Source organism: Trichechus manatus, unplaced genomic scaffold (assembly GCF_000243295.1).
Source record: "Trichechus manatus latirostris isolate Lorelei unplaced genomic scaffold, TriManLat1.0 scaffold00004, whole genome shotgun sequence".
In the NCBI taxonomy this organism is placed as follows: Eukaryota; Metazoa; Chordata; class Mammalia; order Sirenia; family Trichechidae; genus Trichechus; species Trichechus manatus.
In genome coordinates this window covers 23,493,146-23,510,554 of record NW_004443940.1, presented here as the reverse complement: position 1 = coordinate 23,510,554, position 17,409 = coordinate 23,493,146, and the positions used below count along the sequence as shown (strand labels likewise).

General features: G+C 40.1%; 1 protein-coding gene across 6 annotated transcripts in view; it reads left to right on the top strand.

The window, feature by feature from the left end:
* LIMS1 (LIM zinc finger domain containing 1) overlaps positions 1-17,409 on the top strand; it is a 156,861-nt gene that overhangs the window by 114,491 nt on the left and 24,961 nt on the right. For 4 of the 6 annotated variants that reach the window (XM_023733730.1, XM_023733736.1, XM_023733726.1 and 1 more), the window contains exon 2: positions 12,868-13,027. In XM_023733730.1, coding sequence (XP_023589498.1) covers positions 12,868-13,027 — 160 coding nt within the window. Of the gene's footprint in view, positions 1-7,604; positions 7,937-12,867; positions 13,028-17,409 lie in introns of those variants that run through there. The other 2 variants (XM_023733744.1, XM_004369294.3) reach the window with 2 other exon arrangements.

Sequence of the window (17,409 nt, the reverse complement as noted above, 5' to 3'; positions counted from 1 at the left end):
AAACTGATGAGTTGCGTGTCACTCATTTTCCTGAGGAGGGAAGGGAATGCACTTCTTAAAATGTCACACGATTTGAGGTGCTATAAATTTTTCTGTCTCCAACACCAAAAATAAACATTAAATTTTACTAAAATCTTACCCAGTCATCCAATGAGTAGGTAAGATTTTAGTAAAACTTAATGTGTTTTGTGTTGTAAAGGTGTTCCTTATCGCCTCAAGAACACCACAAACCCTTAACGTAATGCCCAGATGCCGATAGCTTTCTCTCACTCACAGCCTCATTTTAATTGGTGGACATTGGTAAGAGTATTTGGGATGGTCTGGAGGACCTGAAATGGGGGCTGCATAGTGTATAGGGGAATCATTTAATCTGCTTTTTAAATCTTCGTTAAGTGAGGAATTTTTTCACTTGGTCTCTTCAGTTACAGTAACAAAAGCCAAAATGGCTCTGCCCTACTTTGATGATAATGCCAGTGAGCAGTACTAATACCAACATGTAAAAAATGTGTACTTTTCTTCATTTCAAACTAGTTTGAGAAAACATATGCCTCCTCTCTCACTCTCTTGCCCCTTGGTAATGAGTATTTTCTTTTTGTTTGTGCAGTCAAGAATTAGGAAACAATTTTAACAGACAAGACAAAATGGCATATTGACTGCAACCCCACGTCCTTTTCTGGACAACCTTTGTCTCTTTCCCCACTGTCTGTTGAAAGAAAACACAGGGCATTTGTCCTGGAAGCTGGGAAATGGGAAGGAACTTTCCAACCCCATTATCTTTACTTGCGTGTCATGCTTGTTTTGTTTTTAGTAGTCTGGGTAAATTGAGATTAAATTTTCCATTTGAGTGGGTAAGAGAATCACAATGAAAATAATTCATGATGCCATTTGGAAATTTAACTAGACCCTCTCAATGCTTTGAATATCCCAGTATGACACAGAACCCTTTGATTGAAGTCATTCTAGTAATTGTTATTGCCAGGTGCCTGGTTTAGTGATCTATTATGCAAATCTATTTGTGGACTGGGGTGAAACATCAGCAGCACCACTCTTTTCCTTTATAAGAGTCCCGTGTTTTAGAGGCAGTTGGTCAAAATGCTCAGCTTCTCTTTTAAAACCCCGTAGATGAAATATTTGGTAATGGTGCACATAATTCAATTATAGCTTTTTTTTAAAAAAATAAAAAAATACTATTTTTTTTTAAAGAGCTGCTTTTTGGTTTTGGCAGTTCTGCTCATGATTATATCCAGGCTTTAAGTATTTGAGCTCCTGGAAATAGCTGCAATTCTTTTGGTAGGATATCTCTAAGTAGGTTACTTATCTTGGACTTGTGACTTATATCAAAGATGGAATTTGTTTAGGCTGAAATCATGGAGTTAGCTAGACTAATGGAATCCGAAGCACTGCAACATGCTTTACAGAAGATTAGAGTGAGCCAACTTAACATCTGATATGCTGTGTATGGCCAGACCCTGTCTTAGTAGATCGATCCTTCAGTAAGTGATAGGGTTTGGCACACAGTAGATGATCAGAAAATGTTGAGTTTATGAAATATTAATGTCTCTACGCTGAGTGGCTAGAGGGGATGTTTGAAGTTCAGACCTGTCCTATGAAATCTTCCAAAACCCCCAGTTAGCCATGGTGATGAGGAGAGCTAATCAGATTATAGAACCTCGTGGGAACAACCTTAAGGGAAGCAGGGGCCTAAGGCAACCCTAGTTCTTCAGCCCAGAAAAGTACTTGAAGATTTTTGTAAAAGCTATCTGAGAGGCCCCACTCTTCAGACAAAACTGGCTTTTTTGAAAACAGCTTCCCACTCGGCCTCCAGTGCTGGTTCAATGCGCCACTGTGGTGGCGGTAGTGATTTCAGTCCAGGGAGTTCAGATAAATATTTTCCTCAGGGTTACAGTTACAGGCTAGAAGGATTGTTTGCGTTTCTTAGAGTGACATTATTAAGTGCCAGAAATGGTTTAAAAGTAGCAAAATGCCTCAATATAAAATTTGAGCGGTGGTATTTATTTGACCTTAAGTTACCCCTTATCCTCTTGGACCAAGAGTACGCCGACGTCTCTTTTAGTTCTGCTCTGTGGTAGCTAAATAAAACAAGTGACTGACCGACTGAGCCTACACTGTGCATCTGGGAGAACAGTCCACCTAACCTTTCAGCCCTGGTGGCACAGTGGTTAAGAGCCTGGCTGCCAACCAACAGGTCAGCAGTTTGAATCCAACAGTCACTGCTTGGAAACCCTATGGGGCAGTTCTACTCTGTCCTATAGGGTCACTATGAGTCGAAATCGACTTGAAGGCAGTGAGTTTGGTTTTGGTTTATAGATCTCACCAGAATAGCTGCTGAAGAAAGGACAGCAGCCCATTTGTGCTGTCATTAGGTAGCTAAAATGTCAGAGCTTGCTTCCTCTGACAATTGCAGTGGAGGGACACAGCTCTCTGATTTGCTTTGAACCTCGTTTTAGTTCCTTTGTTGTTTCAGGGTAAGTAGTATGTGTGAGGCACAGAGAATTGTTCTGCCCTGCATTACTCACGTTGACTGTAAACTGGTTGGGGTCCTTTGCTCTTGGGGAGGGCCTAATGGGAAGGAGATGTATAATAGAGGATCTGGCTTTTTCCTGTCCCATCTTTTCTTTCTTCAAAGCCTTATTATCTCTTCTCCCTCCTAATTCCCTGTTAGCATATCCCTTGATGATAAAAGGAAATGAATGGGGGAAAGAATAAGATCTGCAAAACTGTAAGCTGAGAAACAGCCATACATCTGTCTTACACCCACATAAATGCTGTTCTGGTTGATTAAACTGATTCATTAAACAGTTTTAAGATATTTTCATAATATATGATACCTTTGATCAAAAACCGCATTCATATTAAGATGACGTCTGTTGAAGAGTTCTGTTTAGAGTGTATGTGTGCCAGACACTCTCATTAACATAATCCCAGCTACAAGTAGAGGAAACAAGAAAAAAACGAAGGTATCCTGCTTGCTTCCTCTTGCACATGATGCTCTTTAAGTAGCGTAACTTGAAGAGTTAGGAGAATTTTTACTAAATTGCCAGCACGAATGTGATTTAGCAGAAGGACACTATAGAACTATCTCAGTTGAAGGTGTGGGCCGATTTAGTGGCTGATGGGGGTTAGGGTTTTATTCTTGTTCAAGCCACGATTCTCTTCCCATAGCTCTCAGCCAGTAAGAACCATGTGTTTAGCAGGACTCAGGGCACAAAAACAAAATACAAACTAAAAATAATTTTGCTTTATTTTTAACTTAATGTCTTGTTGTGATCAAGAATCTTTTTTTTTTTTTTTTTTTAAGTAAGATCTCTAGTTTCATCAAAGGGGCGGTTAAGATGAGTAGAATACACAAATTCATTTTATATCTCTCTGTAGTGTTTCAATTTCTTCCAAATACATGTGTTACTTTGTTTTTCTTCTTGTCAGTAAGGATTATCTGTACACATACACACACACATTCACATACAGTATATACATACCTAGTAAAAATTGGGATCACACATCTATTAAAACAGCTAAAATAAAAATAATGACAATACCAAGTGTTGATGAGTATGTGGAGAAACTAGATCTCTCTTCTATTGCTGATGGTATGTAAAATGATACAGCCACTCTGGAAAATAGTTCAGTTTTTTAAAAAACTAAACATAAATTTATCATACAACCCAACAGTTACACTCCCAGACATTTATCATAGAAAAATGAAAACTTATACTCACGCAGAAACTTGCACAGGAACATTCATAGCGGCTTTATTCACAGTAGCCAAAACTGGAAGCTACTGGTACCCAAACGTCCTTCAGTGAATGAATGGTTAAACCAACTACGTCTCTACCATGGAATAGTACTCAGCAATAAAAAAAGGTGCAAACTTTTGATACAGCAGCTTAGATGGATCTCAGGGGAGTTAACGCTAAGCAAAAAAATCCAATCTTAAAAAGGCCACATATTGTATGATTCCACTTATAACGTTCTTTAAATGACAAAATTATATAGATGGAAAACAGATTAGTGGTTGCCAGAGGTTAGGGATGAGGGGACAGGGGTGTGGGTGGTGTGACTATCAAGGTATAAATAGTTCTGTGTCTTGGATGTAGCTGTGGTTACAGAAACGTACACGTGATAAAATGACCTAGAACTATACACACACATTGTACCAATGTCAGATTCCTGGTTTTGATATTGTGCTATGATTATGTAAGATGTCATCCTTGGGGGAAACTGAGTGAAGGGCACATGGGACCTCTCTGTACTGTCTTTGCAACTTCTTGTGACTCGATAATTATTTTAAAATAAAAAGTTAAAAATACTGCTTGCAGACCTTTCACATTATTTTTAATTCCTTGGCAGATGAGAGACTTCATTGAAGAGTTATATGTTCGTGAACCATTGGCTTTTTTCATAATTCTGTTTTTCTGTCTCATAAAAATTAGACTAGTTGTTAGGAAGTAAATAAGATAATTCATTTTTTTCAATCTCCTGCAGACTCAAAGTGCTTGGCAGACTCGTGTAGCTAATTTGCTCTTTTATTATTTTCCCTAGCTAGATCAAATAAATAGATTATTACCCCCCACTTTAAGGAGCCCTGGTGATGCAACGATTTAAGCGCTCAGCTGCTAACTGAAAGGTCAGCGGTTCGAACCCACCAGTGGCTCTGCGGAAGAAAGACCTGGCGATCTGCTCCGGTAAAGACTACAGCCTAGGAAACCCTATGAGGCAGTTCCACTCTGTCATATAGGGTTGCTGTGAGTCCGGAACGACACTACGGCACGCAACAACCACCCCCGTTTTCTTCACTCAACAAATAATCACTGAGGGCCTGCTGAGTGTTAGACCATTCAAGGTAGATACAGACACGAACAAAACAAATGCCCTGCCCTCATGGAGCTTGTATTTTTGGTATGTGAAGTGAGGCTGAAAGAAGGTAAAGAATTTGTCCCCATCTCTCCTGGGTTCTATTTGAACTCAAGGGAGAGAGAAGTCAGCCAGTGACTGCTTCAGTGTTCCACCCTCTTGGTTGATGTCTCCAAGTAGCATTAACTCAGTTTGGATGGAGTATTTTGGATCTGATGATGTTTCTGGCAGTAGAATGAACATGATTTGGAATCAGTGGAGCTAGTATAGAATAAGAAGTATATAGAATATTATAAGGAAAACACACACATAGAGCCTAGTAGCTTCAGGCCTTAGGGGTAGTCCTCTAGATCAGTTGCTGGAGACACCAGCAAAGGATGACTTTCATAAGGAGGTTATTTAAAAAAAAAAACAAAAACACTGGACTTGGAGGCAGATACCTGGATTTTAATTTGGAAGCTTCCATTTACTAGCTGGGTGATTTTGAGCAGGTCACTTTGCCTCTCTGAGATGATAATTGTAGTCTTATTTTTTATACAGGATGAATGAATTCTATATGAAAGTTCATTGTAAACTGGCAAGTTGGAAAGGTTATTGTGGAGAGCACGGTGGTGGGGCCCCTTCTTTACCATTAAATCATTGTCTAGAATATTCTCCTTGGGGAGGCCAAGTCCCCATGTCCATGGAACTGGTCCCAGTGCACACTGGGATGGATAGTCAAAGATAATGGCAATAAAAATTGATTTTGAGTTTTGAAAATAGGAGAGTCTTAGGTGAAATACAAATGTAAATAGAAGATAATCAGGTTAACAGGGAAGGAAATTATTCTTGGCAAAATCCTTGTGTGGCACCCCACCCTCTACCATGCTATCCCTAATTCTGCGCATTATGTTTCTGGTCTCAGAGTCAGTGTGTTTATGTATGTATCTGTGTCTGTCTGTCTCTCTGTCTCTTTCCTTCCGTGACTTCTCTGTCTTTTCCATATGGTCATTGTAAAACAAAAATTGGGAAGTGTAGGTAAGTCGAAAGGAAAAAGTAAAAGCCATGAGGTTGTGTTTTGCCTGCTTAAAAATGGTGATTTCCTTGTTCATCATCCTTAGGCTTGGCCTGGGCAGGCTCTGTAGCACACAGCCTTTGAATTCCTGACCAGTCCTCTGAGATCCTTAGGGTTCAAAGTAGGTAGCTTTAGTCTCATTTTCTGCTTCTAGTCCCATTTTGTCCCACTCCCTAACCTCTTCTAGTTAACCTATTTTGCTCCCCAGTAATTATTTTAATGATTTTCTCACAAAAGAATTAAAAACATAGACTACCTTAGTTTTAATCTTGACTCCACAGGGAGTTGTTTAACGCCCCCGTGCCTCAGTTAGGAGCCCTGGTGGCACAGTGGTTAAAGTGCTTAGCTGCGAACCAAAAGGTAATCAGTTCAAACCCACCAGCTGCTCTGAGGGAGAAAGATTACAGTCTCGCAAACCCTATGGGGCAGTTCTGCTCTGTCCTGAGGGTCGCTATGAGTCGGAACTCATGGCAGTGGGTTTGGTTTTTGGTTTTGGTGCCTCAGTTTCCTTGTCTGTAAAATAATACCTCCTTCGAAGGGATGTGGTGAAGATTAAATGATGAGTGCTTATTAAACATTAAACACTTTTTAACTCCCAAGTAGTATTATTTATAGTTATTTCTAGAGAGTCTCAGCTGCACTTTCCCCTACTTGCTGCTGGTTTCCTGGCTCTCCTGTCTCTACAGTGACCTGCTCTGCTGACCACGGTGCCCTTCGCCTGTTGCTCTAGATTCTCTTTTACGGATTCCCCTTGGTACCTTGGTTTTGGTGGGATGACACCCTGGTGCTGAGGGGACTAGGGCTTGAGAAAAATTCTGAACCCTTTCATTGCCCAGGACACACATGATCATCATCATCATCATTATTGCTAATACTAATACTACTGTAAGATGACCCAAACCAAACCAAACCCACTGCCGTCAAGTCGATTCCAACTCATAGCAACCCCATAGTGTGAAATGAGTATAGCAAGAATGCCATAACATTCTTTTAATGGATAGGACATTTAATGACATCCTTAGTCATGATAAAGACCAAGAACTTTGGCTCACCTAAGTTACAGTATAAGCTGGAGATCAATAGAAAAAAAGGTAATAACTGAAGTCCGACTCTTTTCTGTTTCCACTTGAGTCCGTTCATTCAGCCACATTATTGAGCTCTTACTATGTACCAAGTGCTAGTATAAATAAAAGTAAAAATAACCCTTAATTTCAGGGAATCACAGACTAGTGGGGGAAAGCAGATAAATAGGCATCTGTGGCAAGTATGCCCAGAAATTATGGTCAGGGAGGGCTTCTCCTGCTCTTCAGACTGTACCAGCAGCATTGGCATCACCGGGGAGCTTATTAGAAATGAAGGATTTCTGGGGATGTTTACAAGCTTTCCAGAAGATTCTTACACCCACCAAAGTTGAGAAGTACAGCATTAGTCGTCGTTAAGCCTGATAACAAGTACTCAGGACATGTGGACATTTCTTTCTCTTGAAGTCCTACAAAACAGCCCTCTACTGCTGTGGTGTAGTGTTTACAACCACAGCCCACTTTGAAGGCTGCTCCTACAAAGGCTGTGTTACTGCTTTGTGGAATGTTTTCCAGAGATTCCAGAAAGCCTCAGTAAATCCGGACTGTCACGCCGACTGACTGCCTTGCTGCCGGAGCTCTTAACTTGAAGCTCCAGTAGAGACCCTGGCAAGCCTGGCAGGCTGACGTATGTGGGAATAGTGGGAGTGACCCCCGGCTGGGAAGTGGGGGAGTCCTAGATATTGTCTCTCCAGTTTCTGTGTCCTGCCGCTGTCTTCCCTGGGCTCAGAGCTCTCAAGCCCTCCAGGATGGCGCTCCCGGGCAGAGTGCGCCCCTGTGCTATCCCAGAGAATGAAGAAATCCCCCAGACGGTCCTTAACAATGCCCACGAAGCTAATGGGAATGAAGACGAGAGGGCTGTGTCCAAACTGCAGCGCAGGCACAGTGACGTAAAAGTCTTCAAGGAGTTTTGTGACTTTTATGCGAAATTGTAAGTGTCTCCTCTCCTGGAGAACTGCTCTTCCAGATTAGCATTCTTGGGCTCTCAATTCACTAGCTATTTTGACATGGCTAATATTGTTCTATTTACTTTACCTTCAGTGATGTTTTTCTTCCTGGGAGGCAGATAGAATGCCGTGGCATGTAAAACACTTTCACTAGATGAAATGCAGATGTGACGGAAAATGCTACCTTTAAAGTAAGAGTAATAAAGTCTTACTCTTCAGTAGGTCCCCAATAATTGTACGGATATTTTCATTATATAGTCCAAAGAAGGGAGGTTTAGAATTTTCACTGAGAAGATTTATAATGGAAAAAATTTATACTCTAAAACGTCACAAAAACTGGGGAAATCAGTTAAGAATTGAATTAAAGACTGTTTATAAAGAAATACATCTTCGTTGTGTTTAACAATCTGCTATTTGAAGTTAGGCTAATTAGATTTCAAAATACTGTCTCCAGAGGATTGATTGAATAAATAAGGGTGACGTGTAACTAGCGTGTGTATGTGTGTCTATGTAAAGATACGCTGTTAAACAACTCTAAATGGTTAGTCTAAATGTTTTTGTTAAATGAATTTTAGCGAAGAGGTCTTCTTTTAAATAAAAAAATACAGTGCAGAGTAGCCTTTAGACCAACTCAAGTAAGATTGTTGACCTGATTGAAAGTGGTAAGCTAAAATTATTACAGATCCCAAATTTGTTAAATAAGAGGTAAGAAAAAGGTAACTGATTCTCTATTTCCATTAATACATTCTGTGTGATATTGCAACAGATGTAATTTATGTTCACAACTCATTGAATAGCTCTCTGTTTAAGAGTAATTGGGGAATTGTCATTATACTGTAACCAACATTTTAACTACTTGGTGAATTCTCAAGATTATTTTTGCATTTGTACATTGTTGCATTTTAAGACCAGAGAATACATTCTGCATACTCTTAATAAATGAAGCACTTGAATAACGGAAAGCTAGATGATCTCAAATTTTCTGTGTGAGGTTGATTTGTGGAAATAGGTCGTTAAATTAGTTCTGATTAGCTAGTTATGAAGACTCTGTACTAAAGGTGTGTGTGTGTGTCCAATATATACATGTATACTCCTTGTCATCAAGACTTTAGTGGAAGTCTTTTTCTAAAAATTTGTAATTCATTATGACTAGCTGAATAAGAGCTGTAACTGCATATTTAATTCTATGATACCTTTCATGACTTTTAAAAAGGAGCATCATATGTAGTATTGAGTATAAAGTTAACTGTAAAAAAAATACGTCGTGCTGAAGGCTCAAAGACAAGAAGGGAAAGAGGCAAACGGTGAACAGTTAGGATGATGAGATTATGTTTTCTTTCTGGACAGGTTTCTCTACTGTTCTTGTTTTCTATTCCCTTTCTTTTTTCTTTTCATTCCTTTTCTTTTTTTTTTTTTTTTGCTTATTATTAAAAGGAATGCTTCTTGAAAAATACATGTATTATTTCTCTAAAACTATTTTTGCTGTGTGTAGGAAATAACTATGTGCTTGCTTTTATAATGTGTCTACCTAGCTTCTAATTCTAACTATTCGAGTATTTGAACTTGAACATAAGTAGTCTGTAATATAAAGAAATACTGGTGGCGTAGCTTCCACCATGATAGCAACATCAAGCCACTACAGTACTGCAAACTGATAGGTTTCAGCAGAGCTTCCAGATTAAGACAGACTAGGAAGAAAGGCCTGGTGATCTACATTCAAAAATTCCCCAATGAAAACCCTATAGATCACAAGAATATTGTCCAATATAGTATTGGAAAATGAACCCCTACATTGGAAGGTACTCAAAATACACAGTGGCTGCAACAGTGGACGCAAGCATATCAGTGATCATGATGATGATGCAGGCCTGGCCCCCTGTTCTGTTGTACAAAGGGTCGCCATGTATCGGAGCTGACTGGACGGCAACTAACAAGAACAACGGTTTAATGTAATGAAATATAAGCAGTTCGATGAATATCAAATTTTTTGGTATTAAGACCACTTTTCACTCTTAGAAATTATTGAGAACTCAATTGTTTATCAATATTTAGTGTATTAGAAATTAAAACTGACAAAACTTTAGAATATTAATTCATTTAAAAATAACAAAATTGATTACATGTTAACATAAATATTTTTATGAAAAATAACTATTTTCCAAAACAAAAAAATTGAGTAGGAAGAAAGGCATTGTTTTACATATTTGCAACTCTTGTTAATGTCTGTCATAATAGAAGACAGACTCTCATATCTGCTTCTGCATTCAGCCTATTGCAGTATGTTGTTTTAGATGAAGTATGTGAAGAAAATATGGCCTCCCAAAGAAGTATAGTTAAAAAGGAGGACCTTGCAGACCCCTGAAGGGATCATGGTGACCCTGTACTTTGAGAACTGCTAATCTAAGTGATAATGAATCAGGACATTTCAGAATATTCTCCTTTTCCAGCTCTTTTGGACTTCTGCTACTAGATCATGGATGACGTGTTGAATCTTTTGAGAAGGTTTAGAATATTAATAATGCCTTATATTTGAGTTCCAAAGTGGTTTTATATACTTTTTCTTATTTTATTCTCATAACAGTACCAAAAACCAAACCTGTTGAAATCGAGTTGATTCCAACTCATAGCAACCCCATAGGACAGAGTAGAACTGCCCTGCAGGGTTTCCAAGGAGCACCTGGTAGATTCGAACTGCCGACCTTTTGGTTAGCAGCCAAACTCCTAACCATACACTACTGAAGACGTATTAGGGCAGGTGTGAGGCTTACCATACTTCATCAGGGGACACCTGTGGGTTTTGGTCAGAGGAAAGCTCTTCAGATCTTTGCTAAAACTGCCACAGTCCATCCAGCATACGACAAAGCCACGTGAAGCAGAGACTTTTACAGATTTTTCTCCCCAACCCACAATAATTTTGAAATGACCAAGTAGTGGTGGTGGTGGTTTTCTTTCGTATAATAGAGCAGGTAGGTTGCCTGGGCGTTGGCCAGGTTTGCAAAGCAGTGAGGCTGCCTCTCCCCCAACCACCACCCTTTTTTAAATCTTTAATTTTATATCCAAGTCTATTAAATAAAGTTGACCTTTGACTGGTGTGGGTTATGAGCATCGTATTTCTGCATGGAGTTACTTATGGCAAGACTGCAAAATAGGAACACTGTTCTTTGAAACTTTTTTGAGAGAGAAAGCAAACTGCATCATTGCCTTCCATTGGGGTTGGGGTGGGGGTAGAGGTGAAGCAAGGTAGTTGTGACCACTTCTGCACTGGTGTGTTACAATTCCCTAAAGAAACAGCAAAACTTGGAAGCTAATATGGGGCAAGGCGGTTAATCTGTCTGTAAAATGGAGACTTCTCATTTCACCTACTTCACAGGGTCTTTGTGAAGATTCAGACAAACTTTGGTAGTAGCTTCACAAGGTGGCTTGATTAAATATCTGGGAAGTCAGAAGCTGTACCAGGGGACCAGGTGTACAGGCGGAGCTTGGACTCTCAGTGGGAATCTGAAAAGGTCCACAAAACACTTGTTAAATGACAAAGGACAGATAGGCCAATGATGGACTGCGCTAAGAGTCCTCCTCCACTTGGAGACCTTTCAGAAACAGAACAGTTTTTATGTGAAATCCAGGGAGCCTGTTAGAGAATGAATAATTATCTAATTGTATACCTGTCAAAGCCATTTTGCCTTTCTTCTTCCCAATGCACAATGGTTAGATAGAATTTGGGACCATTTATTAGATGCCTTCTATGTGTTTTAAGGTATAGTGGAATTACTGGTGAGGAAATTATCCAAGTTACTGGCCTCCTTACCATGTTACTTGACTGCTCTGGTTTCACCTTCCTGATTGGTCGGTCATGGTACCTTCTGTATCACGTCCTCTCTCGTGTTGGAAATTTATATTGAATCTTATGTGATCTTGTAATTCTTTGAGCTGGGGGACTTGGATTCTAGTCCTTTTTCCTGTCTGACTAGCTTTGTGACTTTTGGCTCTCTGAATCTCCATTTCATCATCTGTAAAATGTTCTTTATAACCTACTGTAGTTTTAAACAACGCACACTTTCTACATTTGCCTACTGCACCCTCCCCCCTCGAGGTATTTGTAAGCACTATGCCAAATGTTCTGTACATGCTGCTGTAAAAAAAAAAAAAAAATTAGCATAGTGTGCTTAAAAAAATACCTTGAGGGGGGACAGGGTGGTTGGCAAACAAACGTAGAAGGTGCACATTATTTGTGCAAAAATACGGTGGTAGTCTGTGATTTTAAGGTATGTTAGATAATAGTGTTCATTGTTTGTCTTAGCAGTTGTTAATAGGACTGGGCATCTTGGCTGATTGTATGAGTTACTTAAGCAGTTGCTTTTGACAGGATCTAATCAAGAAGATAACCTACGTGTAGGATATGATATGGCATTCCATTGACATGCAGTTTAGATTCTGTTCTCAGAGAGAAAGAAACAGACTTTGAGATGTTCACTTTTTATTTTTTATTGTGCATTAGGTGAAAGTTTACAGAGAAAATTAGTTTCCCATTCGATCATTTATGGGTATTTTAATTAAGCTATTTATCAAGCTGTAAACCTGAGCCCCTTGAGGGCACTTCTTGTCTTTCATCTTTATCCCTAATGTCTAGCGCATAGTAGGCACTCACTCGTAGTGTATTTGGTAGCAGGAGGAATGCTGTGTTAAAAAACAAAAAAAACAGTCAAAACAGGAGGGCCTTTCAGAACCTAAGATGCTAGGGTAAAGAGACTGCAGCAATTTGAGTTAAAGAACTTAACACAAGCAAGAAGTAGGCCTTCATATATAAAGTTGGATTTTTGTGATCAGATAGAATTTGCTCCTCAATTCTTTGTGCTGTTGGATTTTGAATCTAAGAAAAGGTTGACAATTTGTGACTTCCTGTCCTTTTGTGTTACAGCAACATGGCCAATGCCCTGGCCAATGCCACCTGTGAGCGCTGTAAGGGTGGTTTTGCACCCGCTGAGAAGATTGTGAACAGTAATGGTGAGCTGTACCATGAGCAGTGCTTTGTGTGTGCACAGTGCTTCCAGCAGTTCCCAGAAGGACTTTTCTATGAGGTGAGTCAACTTGGACAGAAACATAGAGGTATCTCTCCTTCCCTTCCCTTTTTTAAGGCATCTTTCTTCACTTTAAATTTCAGTATCAGAGATTACTGTATTGAAGTAGCAGATAGAGTGCTACTGGTATCTGGCAGGTTAGTGATACCATATATGTTAAAAATGTGGGTAACAGCCTGGATTAGATGCCATAACAGACCCCTCCATTTATACCTGTTCAATTCACTTTCCTGTTTCAGAACCCACATCACCTTGTGACTTGACCTGTCAGAAGTAAGTGCTGCAGCTCAGCATACAAAATCCTTTCATAAACTTCAGCCGCCATTTTTCTAGCTTCCCTCCTTGGCTCTCCATTCGCTTGCCCCCTACATATATCTTGCTGATTCCCGCTTGTAGAGTGTTATTGGACATCTTCTCTCAATGAGTGTCTGTTAGCTATTCCATGATTTTCACTGACTAATTCTCTTTCTTCTCCTAACCTGTATTCCTGCATCAGATGCCGTATTTTTTCCTGTGGTTTTTATGGTGCCGTAGATTTATTCTCAGATTGGATGAGTGTGTCTTGCTTTCCCAGTGTGCTCTGCAGAGCTCTGCAGAGCAGGTACTCAGGAAGTGTTTCTTGGGCAGAGAAGTGTCAAAAGGAGGCGGCTAGATTTCTGTAACCATGAGTAGGAGCTTCCACACACTGAAGAAGATCTTGTTTGGAAATTAGTATTTTGGGGTGATACACTGCGTTTAGCTTTTCTGTGTTATCTTATTGCTGTGAGTTGGAATCAACTGGATGGCAGCAGGTTTGGTTTTTTGCTTTGGTGCATCTTGTGTTCTTTTCCTTTTTCCAAACACACGTTTTTTCTAGATCCTCGGGTGTTACCTTATGGTCTACACTTCCTTTGTACTTATTTTCACCACTGGTGAAACCCTTTTCCCACAATAGATGTGTATTTTTGAGGATGGTCTGGGGAGGCTGACCCCACGTTGTAAATGAAGAGTAAGAGTGATATATGTGTGTATGAGAGAGAGATCAGTTAGATAATTTACTCTACCAACTTAATCCTTACATGTCTATCTGTGTTATTAACGTGTTTCTCTGTAGATCATATATTTGTGTAGAATTATGTTATAACCATAAATGGCTGCTCTTTGATTTCTTCTTTTGTTTAACAGATTTTTAAGTTTCCCTATTTTACAAGCCATTCCTGAGGAAGGAAAGGGAGTTTTTAAAGGTCATTAGTAAGTCAGTTGCTGGGCACTCAGACAGCATTTTCCTATAGAAACAATGCCGTACATGGCAGTGAGGTCTTCAGGCCAGCCCACAGAAATCCTGCTTAACCTATTGTGGGTACATGAAATACAGAACTATCATGCATATGGTAATGTAACTGTGGGAAGCGGGTTTAAGAGTTTTGGTTTGGGAATGCTGTGTTGTTCACTGGTATGCACTGTCAAGCTCTGCGGTGTGCCAGAAACACACGTTTCCTGCAACAAAAGCCTTGGCAGGAGGAGCAGGACTTCTTCTCTCAGTTCTTCCTGTCTTCCTGGGCGGTGGGGTCTCCTTTTGTCAAGGGTGATGGCTTTTGGGATGGAAACAGCAGGTGACAGGTATGGGATGGGAAGGGCAGGAGAGGTGCCGTGTCCACCAGCAGGAGGGAATAGAATGGGAGAAGGGGTTTCAGAGAGGGTATGATTGGTGGCATCAGGGTTAGAGATCCTGGCTGGGGTTGTGGGTGGAGCTAGGATTGGTAGTGAAGAGGTGGCAACTGGAAGATGTGGCCAGGAGTCATGAAGAAAAGGAAATCCTCTTCTAGGGGCTGAGGCAGCAGTAAGAGAAAGGGAATTTCTTGCAGTATTGGTGGTGGGATGGGCAGTTACTCGTTTTGGGTCAGAGAATCTAAGGACCCGCTTCTGCTGAGTAGAGATGAAACACTATAAAAATCATCCACAAGTGGAGGCCTGCCAGGACTGTGGCAGGGAATGAAATAATACTTCCAGAGCACATTTAAAGGAGTCACAGAAATCTGGCTCTAGACAGGGGACATTAGTCTTCATATTGTATAAACCCCCTCCTTGCACCTACTCTCTTTCTTTTTTTTTTGAGACCCAGAAAGGTTGAAATGTCCTTGATAAAACAGCTGGTATGTGACCTGAAAAGGATTGGAACCTAGATTTGTATCCTAATATCCGATACAGTATTCTTTCCCTTAAATATTCTTTTCAAATGTAAGGTATTTTTTATTGAAATCAGTGATAATAGAATCTCAGGAGAGCCTCTAAAGGAGCAAGGGAGAAGAACTCAGAGAGACAAGTCCTGTTTTTCCAAACATATTTCTTGTTTTCCTGCCTGTGATTCCCTTTGAGAGCACCCCAGAGCTCCAACCTTCATCATTTTCTTTCTCCTGCATTGCCCTTTTGCCTGCTACTTTGGAGTTAATAATATTGTTAAGCTACCTCCATTAATGAGCATAGTCACCGCATAAACTCATAGTTCCATATTTGGGTCTGTAATCTGCAAAGCCATTTATGCTTAGTCAGAGGGAAGCGCTCTGTTACAGCCTTGAATAGAACAGAATAAAGCATGACTCACTTGTTCTCCTGCCCACCCCCTCTACTCTACCCTTTGCTTCCCTGGGTTTGTCTGATAGTATTCCAGAAGATGCCGTGAATACCCAGAGCTAGTTTATTAATGAGCTATTGCTCCAGCTTAAGCTGTCTTAGACCTTGAGGGAGATTGCTGTTTTAGCCACAGACTTTACCATGAAAACTCCTTTTCCAGGCTAGGGATTTGTAAACCTGCATCGGGGAGTAAGAGTTTTCCTTTTGATTGAATAATATTAGAGAAAAAGGTGTCCAGGGCTTCTAAGAAACAATCTACCTTCTCAGTTATGCCCGGCAATAGATTGTTTTCTAGAAAAGGAAGCTTGGAAGCGTATCTGGTTTGCTTTCCATTGAGGCAGGACTGATGTGCTTCCATCTTGGTAAAAATAGCAGATGTACCTTTTCTACTCTATACCTTTGTTCTTGCTTTTGTCCTATGGTCGAAACATCATCTTTCCCTTATTTTCACAGTCTGTACTCTTTCTTTTCCCTTGAAGACTAGCTGTGAAGACTTATAAGTGGATTCTTGGCATTCACTACTCCCTTGAAAATGGGATTTACTTTTACTGTGAAACTTCCTGATCTTCTTGGTCAGATACCCACAGCATTCTTCCCTTTCGGCCACAAAGGCAAGCCTAGAATTAGGCTGTTGTTTCCTACCCGCTCTCTAGGATGTGTGTCTGGAGATACGCTGATTGAGCACAGGTATTTCTGTCTCATCTGCAGTTCCTCTTAAGTGTGATATAGCAGCAACCAGGATCAATACCCTTATTGACACCTTAAAACCAAAAACACCAAACCCATTGTTGTCGAGTCAATTCCAACTCATTGTGACCCTATAGGACAGAGTAGAACTGCCCCATAGGGTTTCCTAGGCGGTAAGTTTTTACGGAAGCAGTCTGCCAAATCTTTCTCCCACAGAGTGGCTGGTGAATTCAAAGTAGCAGCCAAGCGCTTAACCACTGCGCCACCTAGGGCTCCAACATTGAGGCCTTACTCAAGGTGAACTTGAACCCCACTAGAGTATGTGATTTAAAAAGTGAACCCAATGTTTGACTTTAAGATTGTAATACATTCCCACTGAAGAATGTAACATAGAACTTATTTATTCTTGTGCTCTGCAACTTCCATTATCAATAAGGAGTAGTTTACCCAAAGTGTTTCTTATTGCAAGACACCGTTAGTGGTGTTTTCACCCTAATCCTATCTGTTTAATTTCATTTATCTTCTCTGAGTTCATATAGCACTTTGTTTATGCTTCCAGTATGGAGATCATTTATCATGTTTTGTTATAGCTATTTATTTATATACAGGATGGATTGACACAGTGGCTGCAACAGTGGGCTCAAGCATAACAACGATTGTGAGGATGGTGCAGGACTGGGCAGTGTTTTGTTCTGTTTTACGTAGGATCGCTCTGAGTCAGAACTAACTGGATAGCACCTAACAACAACAACAGCATTTATTTATACAGAGCCCGGTGGCGCAGTGGTTAAGTGATACGCTGCTAAACAAAAAGTTGGCAGTTTGAATCCACCAGCAGCTCCTTGGAAACCCTATGGAGCAGTTCTGTTCTGTCCTATAGGGTCACTATGGGTCAGAATCAACTAGACAGCAATGGGTTTATTTATATGCTTGTCTTCCCATCCAACTTTGATTTTGTCAGGTGCAAGAAGTGTCCTAATTAATTTGGTGTATGTTGATACCAAAAACTGGGGAAATTTGAATAGTCTGTAGTTTAGTAAGAAGTGTCCTAATTAATTTGGTATATGTTGATACCAAAAACTGGG